Here is a 19,141-nt window from a genome sequence, read left to right as displayed (position 1 = left end):
AGCAACGTTGTTTTGGAGGTGGCAGAGCCCAACTATGTCATCTGCTATGACGACCCTACCATGCAACAGCTCTTCGGTAACCTTCTGTCGTACATCATGGACAAGAGGACCTTGCGTTACATCATCTTCATCCATCTCATCTCGCTGGCAGAGTATTGGGTTCCATCTTCCCCTAGCAATGATGGATTCATCCCTTTGGAAGATGGGAACGGTGAGTTCGATGGCCATTTGGCCAATGGTATGGGCCGCTCTGGCCTTCCCCCTAGGAGGCACCTTTCGCTCCTACTGTTGCCAGCTTCTTCGGCTAGGGCCGCCTCGCCGGCTGGGGGCCACTCCCATGGAATCCGTTGGCAGTGGGTGTTCTTCCACCATCATTCACCTCTGTGTAAATCCCCTTCGGGTCCTTTCATGGCCCGCCTACCGAGATACCCTCCATTGGGGTGCCTCATGCAGGCGCAACGGACCTTGGGCACATGCTTCTACCTTTCAATGCAGCTTTGACAGGGCAGGTAGACCCGTTCGTCATTTTCCCCACAACCCATGATCGGTGTCAATCAAGGGATTTTGACCCTATGATGAGCGAGCATTTTTCTCCCATTATTCTGGTGGTCCATGCTGAGACTCATGAGTCACCACCCTCTTTGATGCCCCATGCGGGTGCTGCAACCTCTAGACATCTGGGGTCTACTTTCGGCGTGGCTAGGCTAGAACATCTCGAACCTATTGTCGATTCATTCACGGCATGTAACGAGAGCCTTCCAACACATCCTGACCACTCAACAGTCGAACGTCTCACCCTCGACAGACTGGTTGCTAGCCAACAGGGCGCGCCTGTAAGCGTCAGGCATTTCGCATTGGTTTACTCTAGGCGCCACAGGCCTCCCAAGGTGCAGACCGTGAATTCTGATGCCCTAGTTTCCCACGTCATTGAGGGCTGCTCTCCTGGTGGGCCTTCCACCATATGCCATGGCAGACGGCTCGCCCCCGCCTCAAGAAGCCCTACGTTGAGGTTTGGATTGTGGCTTAGCAGTTGGGTCTGTTGTCAGACAATCAATAGTAGCTCAATGTCCCAGCCGCAACCTAAAATTGCTACTGATGCAAAACCTACGAACATGACTGACGCTACGACGAACACACCAGCCATTACGAAGGCCTCCTCGGTTCACTATTCCTCCTTGGACTTACAGGGGAGATCCCTGCCCCTCTCATGACACTACCTCGCTTGTTGTCACAACCGCTGGTTTCTGACAGGGGTCCAAGGAGGAGTGACCATTTAGCTTCTCAAGCTCGCCTCTCAGTCGTGCAGTCATCCAAGCGGGGGGAGATCCCACTAATACGCTATTTAGGTCTCATCAAGGATGGTGAGGACATCTCTCCCTGGCATCATTAGGAATACAAGCGGATTTTTTATCAACCTCTGTCCGAGAAGCACATTTAGGCAATTCGGGAGTTGTTCCCCGACCAAGCTATCACGATTGGGGAACCAGGACCTTCTGCTGAAGTTCTAGCCTAATCGGTGCCCATGTGTTGTTGCCTCTTCATATGAACAACTTAAACATCCTTAGTTGCAATGTCCGCGGCCTCAATTGCGAGGCACGCTGGAACGTTGTTAGATCTATGATTGTTGACCATAATGCTTCAATTGTTTGTTTGATCGAGACAAAGTTGGGGGTCTGTAATCCATTTCTAATCAATGAGATGTGCAGTCCCATTGTTTCTGGGTATTCTTATCCTGCCTGCCTCCAGCACTAGGGGAGGCGTGTTAGTTGCCTGTCGACAGCCATTCTCTCTAGCCGTAATTCAAGTTCACATGTTCTCAATTACAGCCTACATCACCTCTAAGGCATTTGGTCCTTTCACCTGACTGCTGTGTATGGGCCAAATCACAATGGAAGGAAAGACGACTTCCTATCCAAGCTCACTGCGATTCAAGCGTCCTTGTCAGGTGCTTGGTTGCTCATTGGGCATTTCAATATGATTGTTGCAGCTGCAGACAAGAACAATCTTAAAATCAACAAGCACTCTATTGCTAGGTTTTGCTGCTTCATCATAGAGCACGAACTCAAAGATTTGCCCCTTTTCAGATGACGATACACATGGTCTAATGTGCGAGTTGCTCCTACTTTGGTCAGACTAGACTACGCGCTCGTGTCCTCAGACTAGGACGCTACCTTTCCTGACAGCTTCCTACAATCATTTTCCTCTGATTGCTCGGACCACTATCCTTTACTTCTCTCAACCACGGTGCAATCTCAAAGATGTCGTCCTTTTTAGTTTGAATCTTTCTGGGTCAGAATGTTTGGCTCCCTTCAAGCTATCAAAAATAGGTGGAAATTGAACCTGGATGAACGAACCATGCCTCCTCTACTGAGGCTACACATCTTGCTCACGTGGATGGCTAAGGAGCTCCAGCGTTGGAGTTGTAGATCCATTGGCAACATAAAGGACCAACTCCTCATCGCTTGGGAAGTCATCACTCGTCTTGAGGATGCACATGAAGGCTAGGTGCTTTCGTCGGTCGAGTCTGCACTTCACAAAGACCTCAAGTTCGGGTGCTTAGGCTTGGACTCCCTTAAATGTACAATCACGAGGAGCCGCTCTTGAGTAGCCTAGCTTCGTGATGGTGATGCTGACACTAGGCTATTCCATTCGTTCGCCAAGTTTTGCATGTGTAGAAATCACATTAACTCCCTATCCACGACGACATACCCTGTTTCCTCCAATGATGCCATGGAGGATACGTTGTTTTCCCACTTCAACTCCATCCTCGAAGTTTCTCCTACACGAGACTTCACCATTGATCTACAGGTGGTTGGAATCTCCAGCCCCGACCTGAGCACACTAGACGTGCCTTTCAGCAGCGATGAAATTTTCACAGCCATAAGGAGCTTGCCACTTAATAAAGCTCCTGGACCTGACAGATTTACAACTTATTTCTACCGAGCGGCTTGGCCTGTGATCAAGGAGGATTTGACTCTAGCTATCTGCTCCTTCACCATCGGTGATAGTAGGTGCTTATCTCGTCCAAATAGTGCTCTCATCACCTTGTTGCCAAAGAAGGAAGGAGCCTCCACGACATTAGATTTCCAACCGATTAGCCTCATTCACAGTGTAGGCAAACTTATCACCAAGATTATGGCTCTCAAGCTTGCTCCTCGGCTTGATTCAATGATCTCTGATAACCAAAGCGCCATCATCACCGGTTGTTCCATACATGACAATTTAAGTTGGTGCACTCCGCTGCGTGGTTGCTCAAGAAGGCTAAGTGGCCAAAGATCTTGCTTAAGTTGGACATCTCAAAGGCATCCGACTCTGTCAATTAGTCCTTCTTATTGGAGGTCTTGAGGGCTTGGGGGTTCGCCCCCGATGCTGCAGTGGAATCAAAGCAATCTTGGGCTCTTCTACAACCCAAATCCTCCTCAGTTCTTTTCTAGGCCCACTCTTTTCCATACCAGAGGAATAAGGCAAGGAGATTCACTCTCCCCCTTCCTGTTCATCTTGGTCATGGACATTCTAGCTCGATTGTTGACCTTGGCCGGCGAGATAGGCATGATTGACTCTATGGGACACGGTTTAATTCTACACCGTTGCTCCCTTTACGCAGACGACACGGTAGTGTTCTTATCACCAACCCAGCAGGGCATCCAGGCTCACTTAGCCATTCTTAATTTTTTTTGGAGTGTCATTCGGCCTTACCACAAACCTGGACAAAAGTGCTGCCATTCCAATTTGATGTGTTGAGACAGACATAAACATTATCAACGAGAACCTCCCATGCGGTTGCTCTTCCTTCCCCATTAAATACCTGGGTATTTCCCTCTCGACTGGTTGTCTCCTCAAACCTCATCTATAACATTTGGTGGACCATGTTGCCGCCAAATTGTCATCCTAGCAGGCCAAGTTCATTTCCAAGATGGGCAGGGCAACTTTTGTAAGGTTTGTGCTCTCGTCAACACCTTTGCACACCCTCATCTCCATTGTGGTGCCGCCTTGGGTCATAAAGAAAATCAACAACATTAGGAAGGCCTTCTTGTGGGCGGGCGACAAAGCTACTACAGGTGGTCGGTGCCCCTCTCATGGCCTAGAGTCTGCCGACCCTTTGAGTATGGCGGGCTTGGCATCCAAGATTTGCGTTTGGCCGGGATTGCTCTTTGCCTCAGATGGTTGTGGTGGCAGCAGAGTAGCTCTTCCAAACCATGGGTAAATCTTCCTTCACATCATGACAAAGACGTGGTCGCTTTTTCAACGCCTCAACCAAATTTGAAATTGGAAATGGTAGCTCCACTTTCTTCTGGACTGACTTTTGGCTCAACGATCGTGCTATCAAAGCTGTTGCTCTTGATCTGTTCAGATGTGTGCCTTCCAAAACCTCGAAGAGAGGCATTGGAAGATCGCAAGTGGATCAAAGATATCATCGGTCCTCTGAGCTTACCAGCGATAGCACAATATGTATGGCTCTGGGGCAAACTCGAATCCGTCAGCTTGACCTCAGCCAATGACCGATTGATTTGGAAATGGACAAGAACTGGCCAATACTCAGCTAAATCGGTGTACCTAGCCATGTTTCAAGGTGCCATCTGTGTCGAGGGTGCTAGTTTAATTTGGAATACTTGGGCTCCCTAGAAAGTTAAGTTCTTTGGCTGACTGGGGTTACATGGCCTGCTTTGGACAGCGGCGAGGCAACGACGTTTTGGACTTCAATCCGACAACTCCTGCACACATTGCTCTCAACTCCCTGAAACTACTGATCACTTGCTACGCAACTGTACGTTGGCGCGAGAGACCTAGTGGCGTATTCTTGGGATTCAAATTCATGTGACAATGCCCCCCCTCGTCGACAAGTGGCTTGAGCTACGATGACGAGTCGCTAAAGAGCTACGCAAGGGTTTGGACTCGCTCATCCTCCTCACCTGCTAGCAAATTTGGCTTTCACACAACGACATAATCTTTAATAATCACCGAATCTCTTCAGCTCACCTGGTGGCTCTCATCAATGACGACATCGTCCGCTGGCGAGAGGCCAAAGCAAAGAATTTGATCGCCATCACGGAGCGGGTTTCGGCGCAATTGTCTGAACGTTTATACCGGCTATGCCTAGTTGGCTCCTTTGCTTGTAATCTCTTAAGGAAAGAAATGTTGGATTATGCCACTCCTGTGACCCTGCAAGTGCAAGGTTCATCGTATCAATTTCTGTAACTTTACTATTTCTTCTTAATACAAAGATATGTATCTCTCCTGCGTATTCAAACAAAATATGGAGGTCCCTGTCTTGCTACTTTGCTAGTAATTTTTCTGGAGATTCCAGCCAGGCGATGTAAGCTAATTATTTTGCCAGGATAAGTTCCTTACTGTTTGTTTTTGCGGTATCATGGCTACAACTTGGATGAGATACATCTGGCAAGGATGCTACGCTTACGATCCTTAGACCTTGGTAAATCCAGATTCCAGATATCAGATTACCGTTCCTCTCTGAATTATCGACAATGACATCAACTTGTTGTATCATTAGTATGTGATTTGATTCATTTTCATGATGGGGTGAGATGTTCTATGGTTATTGTATCCTATCTGTAAAAGGAAGCTACTAGCAGAATAGTAGCACAATTGTATAACTGTTATACTTCCATGATATAAGCTGAGATTTGTTGTCCACAAGTATCATTTCCGTTGCCCTTGTGCACGTATTGGCAGAAGGACCGTGCATGTGAGGTGGAGGTTGGGTTGAAATCAAATGGTAGTTGGGGGTGATGATGTATTGTTTCTTCGGAAAGCCATACAAGATCCTATACGTGATGTCCTGGTGCAGCCTGGGATGTCTCTGAGTTAATGTTGAATAAAAGCACACTTTCATATTTAATTTAATTTCTAAATATAACATGAGCATGATGAAAACATTATCATACTGCAAGAGACTGTTTTATATATGTATCTCTATAATATATTTCAGGACAAAAACAATAGGAAACATGTATGACAGATATGATGGATCACAGTGAACGTATCCATCGGCAGCATGAGATACAGAGTTCCTGTGATGACGATGCAACAGACAACGATAAAGAGGTCGTAGAGAAAGAAGATTGTGATAATATAGAGAAAATAGCTTATGAACAATCGTGTCGAACGCTTCCTAAAATTCTTATTCGTCCTCTCCCAGTACATGATTCCAAGAGCGATGGATTTCAAAGACTTGCTCTCCTGATCGCCGGTGTACGCCAGCGGAGCGAGACGGAGCTGACTATATGTGATGGTGCAGTAGAGAGAAATAGTCAAAACCCTAATTATATGTATCTTTTATGGTGACGTCCAACGGATATATATATGTAGAGAGAGAAAATTGTGTGGTTGTGATTGAGACATGCCATGATCTCTCTCTCTGTTTGCCCACTCATAAAAAGAATAAAATTGTAAAATGAGGCTACACCTTCTTAAACTACTATACCGATTTTAGCAAATCATTTACGTAGGTATCGTGCACCTACGCCATTCGTCCCGCTTTGTCTTGACAAGACGAACGAGTGTGTATATTCTTTTAATCCTTTCATTCACACATGCTAACTAGATAAGGGAGACAACAAAATTTTAAGTTAGTCTCTACCACTATCCATTAGAACTTAATTTAGAATTCTTCTTAAATATAATAGATTAAGCCTGAGTATCTAACAAGTTGTGGTCAAATCCTAGCGGCCTGACAGCTAGCTTGCACGGTGTTCAGGTAAGGTGAAGTCAGCTGGATGAATACGAGCGAGAAGGCTTCACGTTACCCGGCGATCGACTGCGCCGACCCCTCCGTCGCGTGGTGGCTAGCTGCGCGTCACACTCACACGTCTCGGCTTCCGCCACTCATGCTTGCGCGCCGCTTGCCGTCCCCCGGTGCGGGAGGCCCGGGCCGTCGAATTCAACCATGTCACACGATTTCTCGACCGATAGACATCATGAGTGAGTACCCTCTCTCGCTGACAGGCCCGCTATAAAGGGAAGACCCAAAAGAAGAACCCAATAACGCCGCTGCGTGCATTTGCGTTTCACTTCTCTCTCTGCCAGGCCCATGCATGCACCTGTTCCGCTCTTCCACCTCCGCACCCATTGGATCCTCTCTCTCTCTCTCTCTCTCTCTCTCTCTCTCTCTCTCTCTCTCTCTCTCTCTCGATTCTGGCCTCAAGCTTGCATCTCAGAGACAGACGCACGTTTCCCCAGGTCTCACAGGCAATGCCGCGTGGTTCCTTCCGATAGATGGGCTCATGTTACGCGCGATTCTGCCCGAGCGCTTCGGCCACTGGGCGCCGGCGGCGAACGACCGGGAAAGGATGAAGGACAGCAGCGCAAAGGTGGTGCCGCTGCTGCTGCTGTCCGGCGCCGGCCGCGTCCACGAGATCCAGACGTTCGCGCACTACGTCGGTACGCACGTTCTGCATGCTCCGATCCCGGCCCCACCCGTGTCGTGGACCCGTGTGGCTGTTATTTTCTCCAAGTTAATGTTGCTGCCTACGTTATCAACCAACGGCAAACCAAATTCATGGTGTTCCGCTCATCTTCGATCTTGTCTAAGATTATTTACAAATATATGGTAACAATTTCATGGCATGCACACGCATTAGGATACGATGCAAGGAATTTTGCCAGCCTGCTTTTTCTCTAATTTTCTTTAGTCTTGTGAATGTCAAATTGTCAATAGCCGAGTATCGGAGTATATCTGATACCATAAATGCTGCTGGCATCTTAGCTGATCGGGATTTTTCTTCGTCTCTGCAGCGAACCAAATCGGGTTTGACGATTTGAACGAGTGCCCGCACCTCTGCACACTCGCGTATGATTATCTGAAGAAGAACGAGGGGTATGATCAGAACTTGCTCGCCTTCTTCCATAACAAGATGAACCCGGACGCCCTGCTCGTGAAGCTGATCGAGGAGCTGGACAAATGCATACTTGGCTACTTCTCCTTCCACTGGAAATGTGCAACCCACGTAATCACGCAGGTACAGACCAGAGGTAGAAGAAAGTTTGCACACTAAACAGGAGAATCGAGCTCGTACTGCTTTATGATAATCGAATTGTTCGTGTATATTGATGCTCGGCTCACTTGCCTAGGTTCTAACATCCGAGCAGCCTAAAAGAAAACTCAGAAGAATGGTAATGGAGGCCACTAGGTAACTATTGTCCGCATATCTGGAACAAAATGTGCAAGAACAGAATATGTTTTTCTTCTTTTTAGAATATAGAAAAAAAATCACGTCTTTGTATTAAGAGAGAAACAGAGTTTGGATACAACAGATCTACACATTGAAAAAACAAACAGAAACTACTACGTACGGGTATTGCATAATGTGTAGCAACAACTTAGTCTTTTTTATAATTATATCCGATGTATGAATACACTTTTGGTTCTTTATTGGACTACAGGAAGATGAGGTTTGAGAGGGTGACAAGAGAGCTGAAGGTCACCAGGCTGTTCTCGACACTGATGGAGGAGCTGAAGGCCATCGGGATAAGCTGCTACGACAACCGGCCGGGCACGGACGTGATGGTACCGGTGGCGCACAGCGACCGCAGCCCTGTCCTCCTACTGATGGGCGGCGGCATGGGCGCTGGCAAGAGCACCGTGCTCAAACAGATCATGAAGGAGTGAGTCATTCGTTTCAATTGATTCACTCACAGAAATCAAGTGCAGCCTCAGGAGCATGAGTAGCGTTACGCCGTTACCTGACTACCACGGCGCACGTGCAGGGTGTTCTGGACTGGCGCGGCGGCGAACGCCGTGGTCGTGGAGGCCGACGCGTTCAAGGAGTCGGACGTCATCTACCAAGCCATCAGCTCGCGGGGCCATCACAACGACATGCTGCAGACAGCCGAGCTGGTGCGTCCAAACTGCCCTCTTGTTGCGACGATGCTCGCATGCACCATATAGGCATATATAGACATGGCACTGATCCAGAGCAATGGCACGTGATGCATGCGCCCAGGTGCACCAGTCGTCGACGGACGCGGCGTCGTCGCTGCTGGTGACGGCACTGAACGAGGGTCGGGACGTGATCATGGATGGCACGATGTCGTGGGAGCCGTTCGTGCTGCAGACCATCGCCATGGCGCGGTCCGTGCACCGGCAGCGGCACCGCATGGGGGTCGGCTACAAGGTTGCCGCCGACGGGACGACCACCGAGCAGTACTGGGAGCCCGTTGAGGAGGATGGCGCCGGCGGCGAGCAGCAGGGAGGGCCCAGAACGAGGAAACCGTACCGCATCGAGCTCGTCGGCATCATCTGCGACGCCTACCTCGCCGTCGTCAGGGGCATCAGGTAACTAAGTAAGCACGAAGGACGACTCTTTTATAACTTCAACACAAGCAGCTTGGCATGCGTTTGACACGACTCACCACCACGGTGGCAGGCGAGCGATCATATCCGGGAGAGCCGTGCGGGTGAACTCGCAGCTCAAGTCGCACAAGCGCTTCGCCGGCGCATTCCGGAAGTACTGCGACCTCGTCGACAACGCCAGGCTCTACAGCACCAACACCATCGCCGGCGCAAAGGTCCGTCGGAGGCCTCGACCGACACATGCACATATATTTTCTGCACCGATCGGTGATGTTTGAGATCTGAGAAGCATTTTCTGTGCACGTTGTCATGCATACAGCTGATCGGGTGGAAGGACAAGGACAGCAGGCTGCTGGTTGACGTGGAGGAGATCGGGCTGCTGGACAGGGTGAGCAGGATCAACGAGGAGGCCAACTGCGTGCACGAGCTCTACCCGGACGGGCATCCGACGGGCGGTGCGGAGTCGGTGTGGGAAGACCTGGTGGCGTCGCCGGTGAGGGCGTCGATACAGCGGGAGCTCAAGGAGGCCATCCTCGACAGCGAGGCCTGCTTCCCGTCCCCGTAGCCGCGGCTGGCCTTCCGGTACATTCGTGCCAATCGTACTATATATGAAACTATTTGTCAGGGGTTCTAATTTGCTGGGCTAGTTGTAATTAAGCTGTTTTTTTTTTCTTTTGTAACACAAGTTTGTAAGCGGAATAAGAGATATACTAATCGTGGTAAAGGTTTTTTCTCCAAAGACAAATTTGCCTTGTTCCATTGCAGAATAATCGTGCTGCATAATTGGCACGAGGATGCGCGGAAACTACGGCCAAAAGCCGAAAAATCCACCTGCACGACCACCATTTTGCTCCACCCATCTGGCCACAAGCTTTTCCCGCGAAACGCTACAAATCCTCGCATTCGCGCGTAGCGCCGTAGCGTTACGTTGCACCACACAGACGCGTCCCGCCTGACGTACGTGCGGACAGCGGCCGCGTCACGTGAGACCGAGCTGACCCACGACCGCGCGCGCAGCGAAGGAGTGGGTCGGGTGCGCAGGCACGCCCTTCTGACCGGTTCAGGTTCGCGACAGACTCGTCACCCGCGCGCGGACCGGGCGGGGCGTTGGCTGCCGAGGGGCAGAGTTCGGTTTGGAAGCAGCTTCCACCTGGGAAACTGGGTACCGGGTGCGTGCGTGCAGCGGAAGCCGGCCGGCCGGTCAGTCAGTTGTGCCCGCCCAGCCAAGTTTGGTGGGCTACAGATCGAGGTGTGCAGTCCAGGTGATCGCGTCGTGCACTAGTGTACTACTCTCCAAAATATATGACATATTAGAATTTTAAAATAGTTTTAAAAGTATATTTTGATTATTAATTTATTTTATAATATATTATCAATTGCTATAAAATTAATATCATATTAAAAGATTTATAAAATATGAATTTATTGATATAACTTTTGTATATTAAAACATACATATAATTAACTAATTGTTAATCAAAATTTACAATTTTGACTTTTCACATCCCAATAGGTACTTATATTTTGGGATGGAGGAATATTTGGCAATCCGGAGCTTGAGAAAGCGCCAGGACAACGGCAAATATTGCACGCGGGCACGAATTACCAGTCACATTTCAGGCATGCGCTCACTGATCTGTGTTCAGACTTCAGAGACAGGACAACAGACGTGTCAAAACATGAAAAATATATTTCTGTTGCTAAGCCGGATATCCAATTACCTAATTGGAAGATTCCATATATGTTAGCACTGGATGCTTTCCCGTACCTTATGTTTTATGTGACAGAAAAATCATTTCTGCCCTTTGCGAGAGAACCAAGAACATCAGCTCAGTACACCACTTTCAACTTGACAACTAAAGCTCCGCTTGCTTCCTCTTGGATCTTGCGTGCCGAGTTCGTTCTCCTCAAGCTCCATCAAGGCATTTGCTATTGCCCTCTCCACCTCACAAGATGATATCTTTATAGACAAGATACAACAAAATTAGTAATGAACTGACAAGATACAACAAAATTAGTAATGAACTGGTGACGAGATTTTTTTAAGAGAAGTGAATCGATCTTCACTTAGGTTGAGAGTATCACTACTAGTTGTACATAGAGAGGAAGTATCCGATGCACAGATCTATATTGGTGAACTTATGCCCGAATTACAACTAGCTGTTTTTTTTTCACGTAGTTCATCAAATGGTTTGGATGATTTTTGAGGTTTGAAATGACCTTGGAATGAAATGGCATCTCGCCCTAACTAATTACTGGTCATTTAATTTTATGTGCAGTACTCCGCAGTAAACGCTTAAAGGTGCTTTCACTTTTTCACACAGGGTTGAACGTTTCCTGGGTCAGAATAAATTCACATGGGGTTGACCTAGCTATATGGCAAATGTTTCATAACCAATAAATATACATTGAGAATTGAGTGTGACAAGAAATTAACTAGGCGCACGTACCTCGCCTTCCACTCCAACGATCATCCACATCCCGCCGGCGCAGAAGCACGACCGAATCGCCGTCACGCGTAGCCCCTCCATGGCCTTGAGCCGCCGGAGCACCGTCTCGAACACATCAACCGCCATCGGATGGTGTTCGCTCTCGGCTCGCACCTTCACCACCATGTCCCCTGATCTCGCCCTCGGGGCCGCCCGCCCCAGCAGCTCCTCGTTCCTCGCGCGGAGCCAACCCTTCCTCCGCTCCAGCTCCCGGATGTAGCCGGCCGCCGCGCCAACGATGCCGTTCTTGCCACCCTGCGCGCGCACAAGTTAATTTGCTCGCGTCACTCGCACAGACCGGGCGAAAAGCGCACTGCGCACGTACGTGTTGGGACTAACTTTTGACGCGCCGTGGGGCAGGAGGGCGTGGAGGTCGGCGAAGCCCTGGCTGAGGCGCTCCCGCCGCAGCCGCTCCCGCATGATGTGCCGGAACCGCGAGCTGCCCGGCGCCTGCGGCACGACGGTCCCGTCCGCCGGCGTCGAGCGCGCGTCCACCACGGTCCCCGTGGAGGCCGCAGCGTCAGCGATGCGTCTCAGGTAACAGAACATCCTCCGGTGCACGTTCGCTCCCCCGCCAGAGTTGCCCTGCCGGCCCACCAGGGACTCCAGGAGCGTCGCCGCACGCCGCTGGTACGCCGCAAAGGCGCTTCCGGCCTGCGCCGCCACCGACGCCAGCGCCGGGAGCACAAGGCCGAGGCTCATCACGTAATCGTCGTCGTCGTCGTGGTCGAAGTAGAACGGATCCATGGCTGGTTGTGCGTACGGCCCCGTGCGCACTTGATGTGCTCGCCGCCCACGGGCATCTGCGCTCTTATATATATATACGTTTCGAAAGTGTACGGGCTGATCGGAAGGTTCTACGGACTGGTCGTTACGCGCGGCTGGTTTGACCTTGACCAGCAAGCGACGCGGGCGAGCACGTGAAAGCATGCACTGTCAACGGGGAGCTGAAGGGGACTAGTACAAAGCGGCGTGTGCCGGCCGCTTCGTTACTGTAACGTGTTTTTTCCGATCCCCAGGAAGTGAATTCTTCCGCGTGCGTGTTACCGTGCGCGGTGAAACAATGGTCACGAACCCGCGTGCAAGTGTCTTTGTCGTCGAAGCCGTGTGCAAGATATCATTGATTAGCGTTGATCGGTCAGCTAAGATTAAATTTTTGTTCTAGAAACGCATAGGATTGGATCGAAACTGTCGTTTCACTCGCTTTCGGTGGCCCCCTCACCTCGAGTACAAACAACGTGTTTGGTTCTCCAAACCACCTCGAGGACAAACAACGTGGTGTAGTAGTCCTCGTGAAAAACATGTTCCTGAAGCACAGGAGCAGCAGCTGCTGCAGCATGCAGAGATATCGATTCGGACTAGAACGCAGGATCTACCGCTCCTTTTTTTTAGAGGAACCCTGGATCTACTTGGACTATTCTCTTGGGAACAAATCGAATAGGATTCAGCCCCAGCTTGATACGTCCCCCGCGTTGGTCAGTTTTGGCGCTACCGCGAGTCCGCGACGGAAACGGTTCCCGACACCGAGTCGGATTCATCCTCCCGCGTGTGTCTTGCAGGCGCGGATAAAAGGCAGGGCCGTATATTAGCAGGTCCAGGCTGGGCGACCGAACAGGCCCCCCAAATTTTGCTTAAGTACATACTAAGCAGCAGCTAATTACTATATTAGGTGAGAGGAAAAATGCTTGAAAGCAAAAGATTGCTCTGCCCAATCGTATTTTGCCTCCTTTGCACTATCTTCATGATCCTTTACATAATATTTATGCAGAGTCAATCCATCATACATGCAAAAACAAGATATTAAAAGGAGTATCAAAAGGAGGAAACATATGCCTCATATAGTTGAAGAGTGAGCTTCTCTAGAACTGGTGAATGTTGGATGAAAAAGATTAACGCATCAAGGTTAGCAACAGTGCACCACTAGTTGACTACCAAAGTCTTTAATTTGCTAAATACAGGGCATAATGTAAAGTCTCTTCTGAAGATAAACTGCACAAGTCATAACCAAGGTGATTAATGATACGAAGCACCCGCACGTTGCATGAAAGGGCATATCGGATCCACAGGTCCGGCCAGGTAGCCGAAAGTCTCATCTTTGGGCCAAAAATTGATTTCACATTCAAGCAGAGGCTTCGGGCCCGTTAAGGAACTTGTTCATTTCATGTGCATTCTCGAAGTCAAGGTCCTCGGGGACTTCCACCGATTACGCCGGCTCCGAGCGAGCATGCACGTCGTCTGCACGAGCTCGCGCGACGACAGGAGCGACAGAATGCGGTGAAGGTGCTCGCACGATCCTCGTCGTCCCCGGCGGCCGTTTTTGTGCCTCTTGGCGGTATCGCGCCCCGGAGCCATTCCGTCGAACAGGTCGTGAAAGCGAAGGAACCCGGGTCACGAGTTCCGTCGAGTGGGCAGAGGGAAGGTAGAGACGGAGAGATTTCGCGCTGCATCACCGACTCACCTGTGCGTGTGCAGCTCGCTCCGTCGGGTGCTCAGCTCGCGGTCACCGCCGCCCACAGCCCACAGGAAGAGGAGTTGAGGCCCAAAACAAATCAGGTACAGTGAAGGACGAAATATCTCCCAAAATTGGGCCCAAGTTTGCAAACGTTCTTGCAAGAAGCTAGTATTATATACCTCGACCTCTCGGAGACCTCTGCTACAGTTGAGACCAGTTGAAAAAGGGAAGACCTCCTTCCCGACGCTGATCTCGCCGGCTCCCCTCCGCCTCCGGTGGCCCTTCGGCGCCGGAGGGGGAGGGAAACCGCGATTTGGCGCTCGGCCTACATACTCCCTACTGGTAGTCTAGTTTTAAATAAGGTATGGTAGTTTAGTCTGTTGGCTTCGGTGTTACCGATGTCCATCATATTTTCCTTCCTCCAGGCATCTCCGGCGTCGGCAGCTCCATCTCCATCTCCGGTGTCTCTCCTATGAGGTACGACTTCCTCTTATCCGAGAAATCGGGTTGGGGTTTTGTTTGTACCCGCTTCGGCGGTCTTTTACCCTTTTGGTTGCTTCGTCGTCAAACGACTCGGGACCGCGTCCGCATGCGATGCTTCAGGCGACAGATCCCATGTCTTTCGGTGATGATACGGCCGGTGGCTGTCAAGTAGCTAGTGCCTGTACGTTCAATGTTAAGAGCACATCGACGAGCTCGATGTGCTAATAGTTGGAGCAACAAAAAACTACAAAGCTTCTTCGTCGAGAAGGGTATCAGCTTCAAGCTGCACGCTCGGCGTGTTCTCCTGCCAGTGGCGGCGGTCCGTCGAGTGGCTGCTCCGATTGCCGGCGATGAAGGCGATCGGGAGAACCTTACAAGGACCAAGATGTAATTTTTATGTACCTCAGAGGTGTCTTTGTAAGGAATGCAATGTAATCCTTTATATACATATATGAAATACAACCCGGTTTCTTAAAAAAAGACGCTAGTATTATATACGTGCCTTTTATTTGAATTGTAGTATACGTGCCTTACCAGGGCTGCAGAATTCCCTCAAAAATCACTAAAAAAATCCCTCAAAAATAAAGAACAGGGCTGCAGAAGCACAGATTCCATGCTTGTTATGGAATTTCTTTTCCTTATCGACTTTTCCCTACAGCCTTGAGTTCCTAACCACCACTTGACGCGGGAGAAATCGACGGGTCCAGGTGGAGCGCACCTATTGGCGTAGAGCGGATAGGCCATGTGTTCAAGGATAGCCAATCCCGTGCCTCACCCAATCCTAGTGGCGGCAGACGATTCGCAGCCACATCGATTCGCGATAATTTCGTGTATCGCCTTAAAAGGAAACGCCGCCAACTAGCGCACGCGAGCCAAGAAGCAACGCACCACACTCCACTCTCCAGCACCCCGGCAGAGGAAGCGGCCAGCGAGAGATCCAGAGGCAGCAGCAGCCATGGCCACCGTCAGCGCCGCCACAGCGACCACCGTCGTCGCCCGCGCCGCGATCGCCAGGCCGAACGCTCAAGGTACGGCGACACCCACACGCATGCCATAAAATTCGTTCAGTCTTTTGAACGTTGCATGCTCACGTTGAGCTCGGTGTTTACAGGGCTGCCTCAGCTGAGGGCGAGGAGCGACAGGGTGAGGTGCAGCTACTCCAAGGACGCCAAGAACGCGGCCCCGGTCAGCATCAAGGGCGCCGGCGCGTCGCTGCTCGCCGCGGCGGGTGCGGTGACCGCGTCCGCGGCACCCGCGCTGGCGCTGGTCGACGAGCGGATGTCGACGGAGGGCACCGGGCTGAGCCTGGGGCTGAGCAACAACCTGCTGGGGTGGATCCTCCTGGGGATCTTCGGCCTCATCTGGTCCCTCTACACCGTCTACACCTCGGACCTCGACGAGGACGAGGAGTCTGGGGGCCTCTCGCTCTGAATGCTCTTCTATCATTGATCTGCTTGTAAACATGGCGGTGATCGGTGTAATTTCAGACATTGCTATTTGTATCTAAGTCTTTTGCTTCTTCGAGATGTTGATTGGCGGGTCAGACGAAGTATTTGCTATCGAGTGAACTTAAAAAAAAAAAAAAAGAACATTTTGCACAGATTTGAGTTTCCGGTAGAGTTCTTGTTATTTAGGGGGCTGCGTCGTGTGACTTTTCAATCAAGGTTGTCAATATCCCGTTACACATCTTTGAATCCTATAATCACTACTAGAGAAAATATTTATACAGATGATTCATAAACTTCGTACGAGACTCTCTTTCGAACGGTGGTGCAGTGCGCTACGCATGCCGGATCCAGCGAATCGAGCTCTCTACCTCGTGCGCGCAAAGGCTTGCACCACTAACCTGAACATCGAGGATTGTGTGTAGCTTGCCTGACCAACCATGAGAGTCCTAGGCTAAAGCTCTTCTGCCGCTCCACTAGTAGTGAGGACGAGGATGTGAGATTTGGGAAGAAAAGATAGAGTAGCTAGGGTCAACCAAACAAGCAAACGAGCACCCTCGGATAGCTTGGATGGTGGATGCAAGGCCGATTGCACACCGTAACTTTGCTCCCTCCGAAGTTAGAGGATCCGTGTCCAGTGCGGAATCCGCTACTCTAACTTACCAGTAAGTCCCTAGGTGAACAATACTCATAATTTATCTCTACGAATCGTGCTTGCAAACAATGGTTTCGTAAATAGTATGTACATGAACAGTAATCCAATTATCAATATTTTACGAACATAAATCGCATAGGAAGACCTTATAAATAGTAAATTACTATATTGTTTATGATATTGTTCACCTCTAACTTACCTCTAGTAAATCAGAGGAACCGGTTCCCACCGGTGTCGATGGCCTTTTAGATCCAGGAGCCTCCATGAGAGTCTTTGTGACGGCCACAGAACCAGTCAACTGCCAGACCAATCAACACCGACCAAAGAGGAAGGCCTTGTCTTCTTCGCCAGCCACCAGAGTTTTGAGGAATCGGAGCGACGATCAGCTCCAAAGAAGGGCTCGTGTCGGAGGCATTAGCACGAGTGACCAGGTCCTTGGCGGGAATAAGCAGCAATGCCTCCATCTCCATCACCTTGGATGGCTTGGATGTTGTGGCGAGTGCCTTCGACGGCGCGGCATTGATTCTGATGCCTCTGATGGCGCCTGCGCGTGGATGGCGAGGGCCATTGCAAGGACCATGGAGTGGTCGGTATCCAATTCACCGACCAGGGTGGTCGTTACTCCATTCAACGTCCGCGGCTTGGGTCGCTTCACGCCGTATCTCGCTGAAGCGTCACCGTATTACAAATTTACATTTGTGCCCTACGTGCCTCCGTCTCCTCCCACCTACCGGAGGCACCTCAAGAGCTTCGACCTTGCGTATGCCTGGGTGATCAGTGTTCCATTTGGCATTTGCCGACCAGGGTGGTTGGTGTCTGATTTGCCGACCCCTCGCTAGAGCGCGGCCCGGCACCGCCTCGCCCACGGGGACCACACGCGGCCTATCTCCAGCCCCGGTTAGCCTCCCTCCTCCTCTCCCAAAACAAATTTCTCTTGACACCTGAAATATAGTTTTCACTATCATAAATTTCTACCTTGTTCTTGCATTAAGAAACTAAGTTGAAATATCTTTTGGTTTACTTATGATGAGTGATTGACATTGGTATCTATTTGGTTTAATAATCTTCGGTTTTGCATGATCTTTGATGTGATTTAAATTGATTTGGTATTTCATTTGAGCATATTGATTATGGACTAACTGGAATTAAAGTTGGAGATATGTGTTTACTTGTCTTATGGTGTGCAGACGACGGATACAACTTGGCGGTCGATAGCAGGTGATTGGAGCTAAATGGATGCTTGGTACCGGGTGGAGTCAATGGTGATGCTAATTGAACACGTGGAGATCAAGCAAAGCATAGAAGGGAGGATGGAGACGGCGTGTTAACAAAATCAAGTGAAGGGGATGCTGGTGCAAGTAACAAGGTGACCTGAGGGATAAGAAGTGGGAGAGATTTGCCGGTGATCAGGATCGCAAGACGGAGTACACGAGTAGACATCGGAGTGATTGCTTAAGATGTAAGCAAGTGGGGAGTCACACTTTGAGAAGTGTGCTAGAGTTTAACGGTTTGGCTTCAAAACCGCGGGAGGACTGGAGGAATACATGGCACCATTGCGAATCTTTCGAGGCGAAGTTAAGTCGTGAAGGTGCTGTGGCTGTCTGATGAATTGAGAAGAAAATTGATCAAAATATCCTCGATGGTAGGTATGAGTGTACTAAAAGAGAGTGGTATTTTGAGGAAAAAAAACTAAAAAAACTTAGATGTCAAGTTTTCTAAGCTTATAAATAGAGGAGTAGGGCAATAAGAGAAGATGAATCAGCCATTTTGAGCCCCCTGTGTCATCCATATGATAGTCTTGTGCTAAGGTTTCAGAGGAGAGGAAGATGAGTGCTTAGCCTATGTACTAGGTGAGAGCTTTGTGAGAAAAAATCTTTGTAATCTATCTAAAATATAGCTAACCTTTGCTACAACGAAGTTTATTTTTCTTCATATATTATGCTCACATCCTTCTAGTTTTCTTCTATTGGTTCTATTGCAAGTTTGCAAGTTTTTCGGTTTCCGGATTTGATTTTCGTTTTGGTTTTTAGGCTAAAGTTTCAGCACATTGTGATGTCATTCTTCTTATTGCTAGAGGCATAAAATTTACATACACACACTTATGTGATGGAGTTTTGAATTCTCTTGCCTTTAGATAATTAATTTGGAGAGTTTCGTTGCTCGGTATTCATCTTTTCTTATTTCTTTGCAAGTTGTGATCTTTCGAGTGCTAAGATATATAGATTGATCTTAAATATAACATATGGTTCATATATCATCCGTGGAGTCGTGTTACCTCGATTTTCTCTTATTAAAACTTCTCTTTAT

General features: G+C 49.4%; 3 protein-coding genes across 3 annotated transcripts; 2 read left to right on the top strand and 1 right to left on the bottom strand.

The window, feature by feature from the left end:
- The first annotated feature begins 7,241 nt into the window (after positions 1-7,241).
- LOC133906971 (calmodulin calcium-dependent NAD kinase-like) lies at positions 7,242-9,932 on the top strand. The gene is made up of 8 exons (XM_062348943.1): positions 7,242-7,398; positions 7,753-7,976; positions 8,089-8,147; positions 8,401-8,622; positions 8,725-8,854; positions 8,961-9,292; positions 9,384-9,525; positions 9,630-9,932. The coding sequence occupies exons 1-8, from the start codon at positions 7,242-7,244 to the stop codon at positions 9,873-9,875; spliced, it is 1,512 nt and encodes a 503-aa protein (XP_062204927.1). The 3' UTR covers positions 9,876-9,932.
- A 1,043-nt stretch (positions 9,933-10,975) lies between these two features.
- Positions 10,976-12,591, bottom strand: LOC133908862 (transcription factor BHLH148-like). The gene is made up of 3 exons (XM_062351048.1): positions 12,139-12,591; positions 11,761-12,054; positions 10,976-11,270 (listed from the first exon to the last, which is right to left on the bottom strand). Exons 1-3 carry the CDS (start codon positions 12,544-12,546, stop codon positions 11,136-11,138), a joined length of 837 nt encoding a protein of 278 aa, XP_062207032.1. The 5' UTR covers positions 12,547-12,591; the 3' UTR covers positions 10,976-11,135.
- Positions 12,592-15,574: 2,983 nt separating this feature from the next.
- Positions 15,575-16,258, top strand: LOC133908861 (photosystem II reaction center W protein, chloroplastic-like). The gene is made up of 2 exons (XM_062351047.1): positions 15,575-15,762; positions 15,846-16,258. The coding sequence occupies exons 1-2, from the start codon at positions 15,690-15,692 to the stop codon at positions 16,163-16,165; spliced, it is 393 nt and encodes a 130-aa protein (XP_062207031.1). The 5' UTR covers positions 15,575-15,689; the 3' UTR covers positions 16,166-16,258.
- The last annotated feature ends 2,883 nt before the right edge of the window (positions 16,259-19,141 follow it).

Source organism: Phragmites australis, chromosome 2 (assembly GCF_958298935.1).
Source record: "Phragmites australis chromosome 2, lpPhrAust1.1, whole genome shotgun sequence".
NCBI lineage: Eukaryota > Viridiplantae > Streptophyta > Magnoliopsida > Poales > Poaceae > Phragmites > Phragmites australis.
The sequence above is the reverse complement of the archived record's forward strand: the minus strand, read 5'-3'. Positions and strand labels throughout refer to the sequence as shown.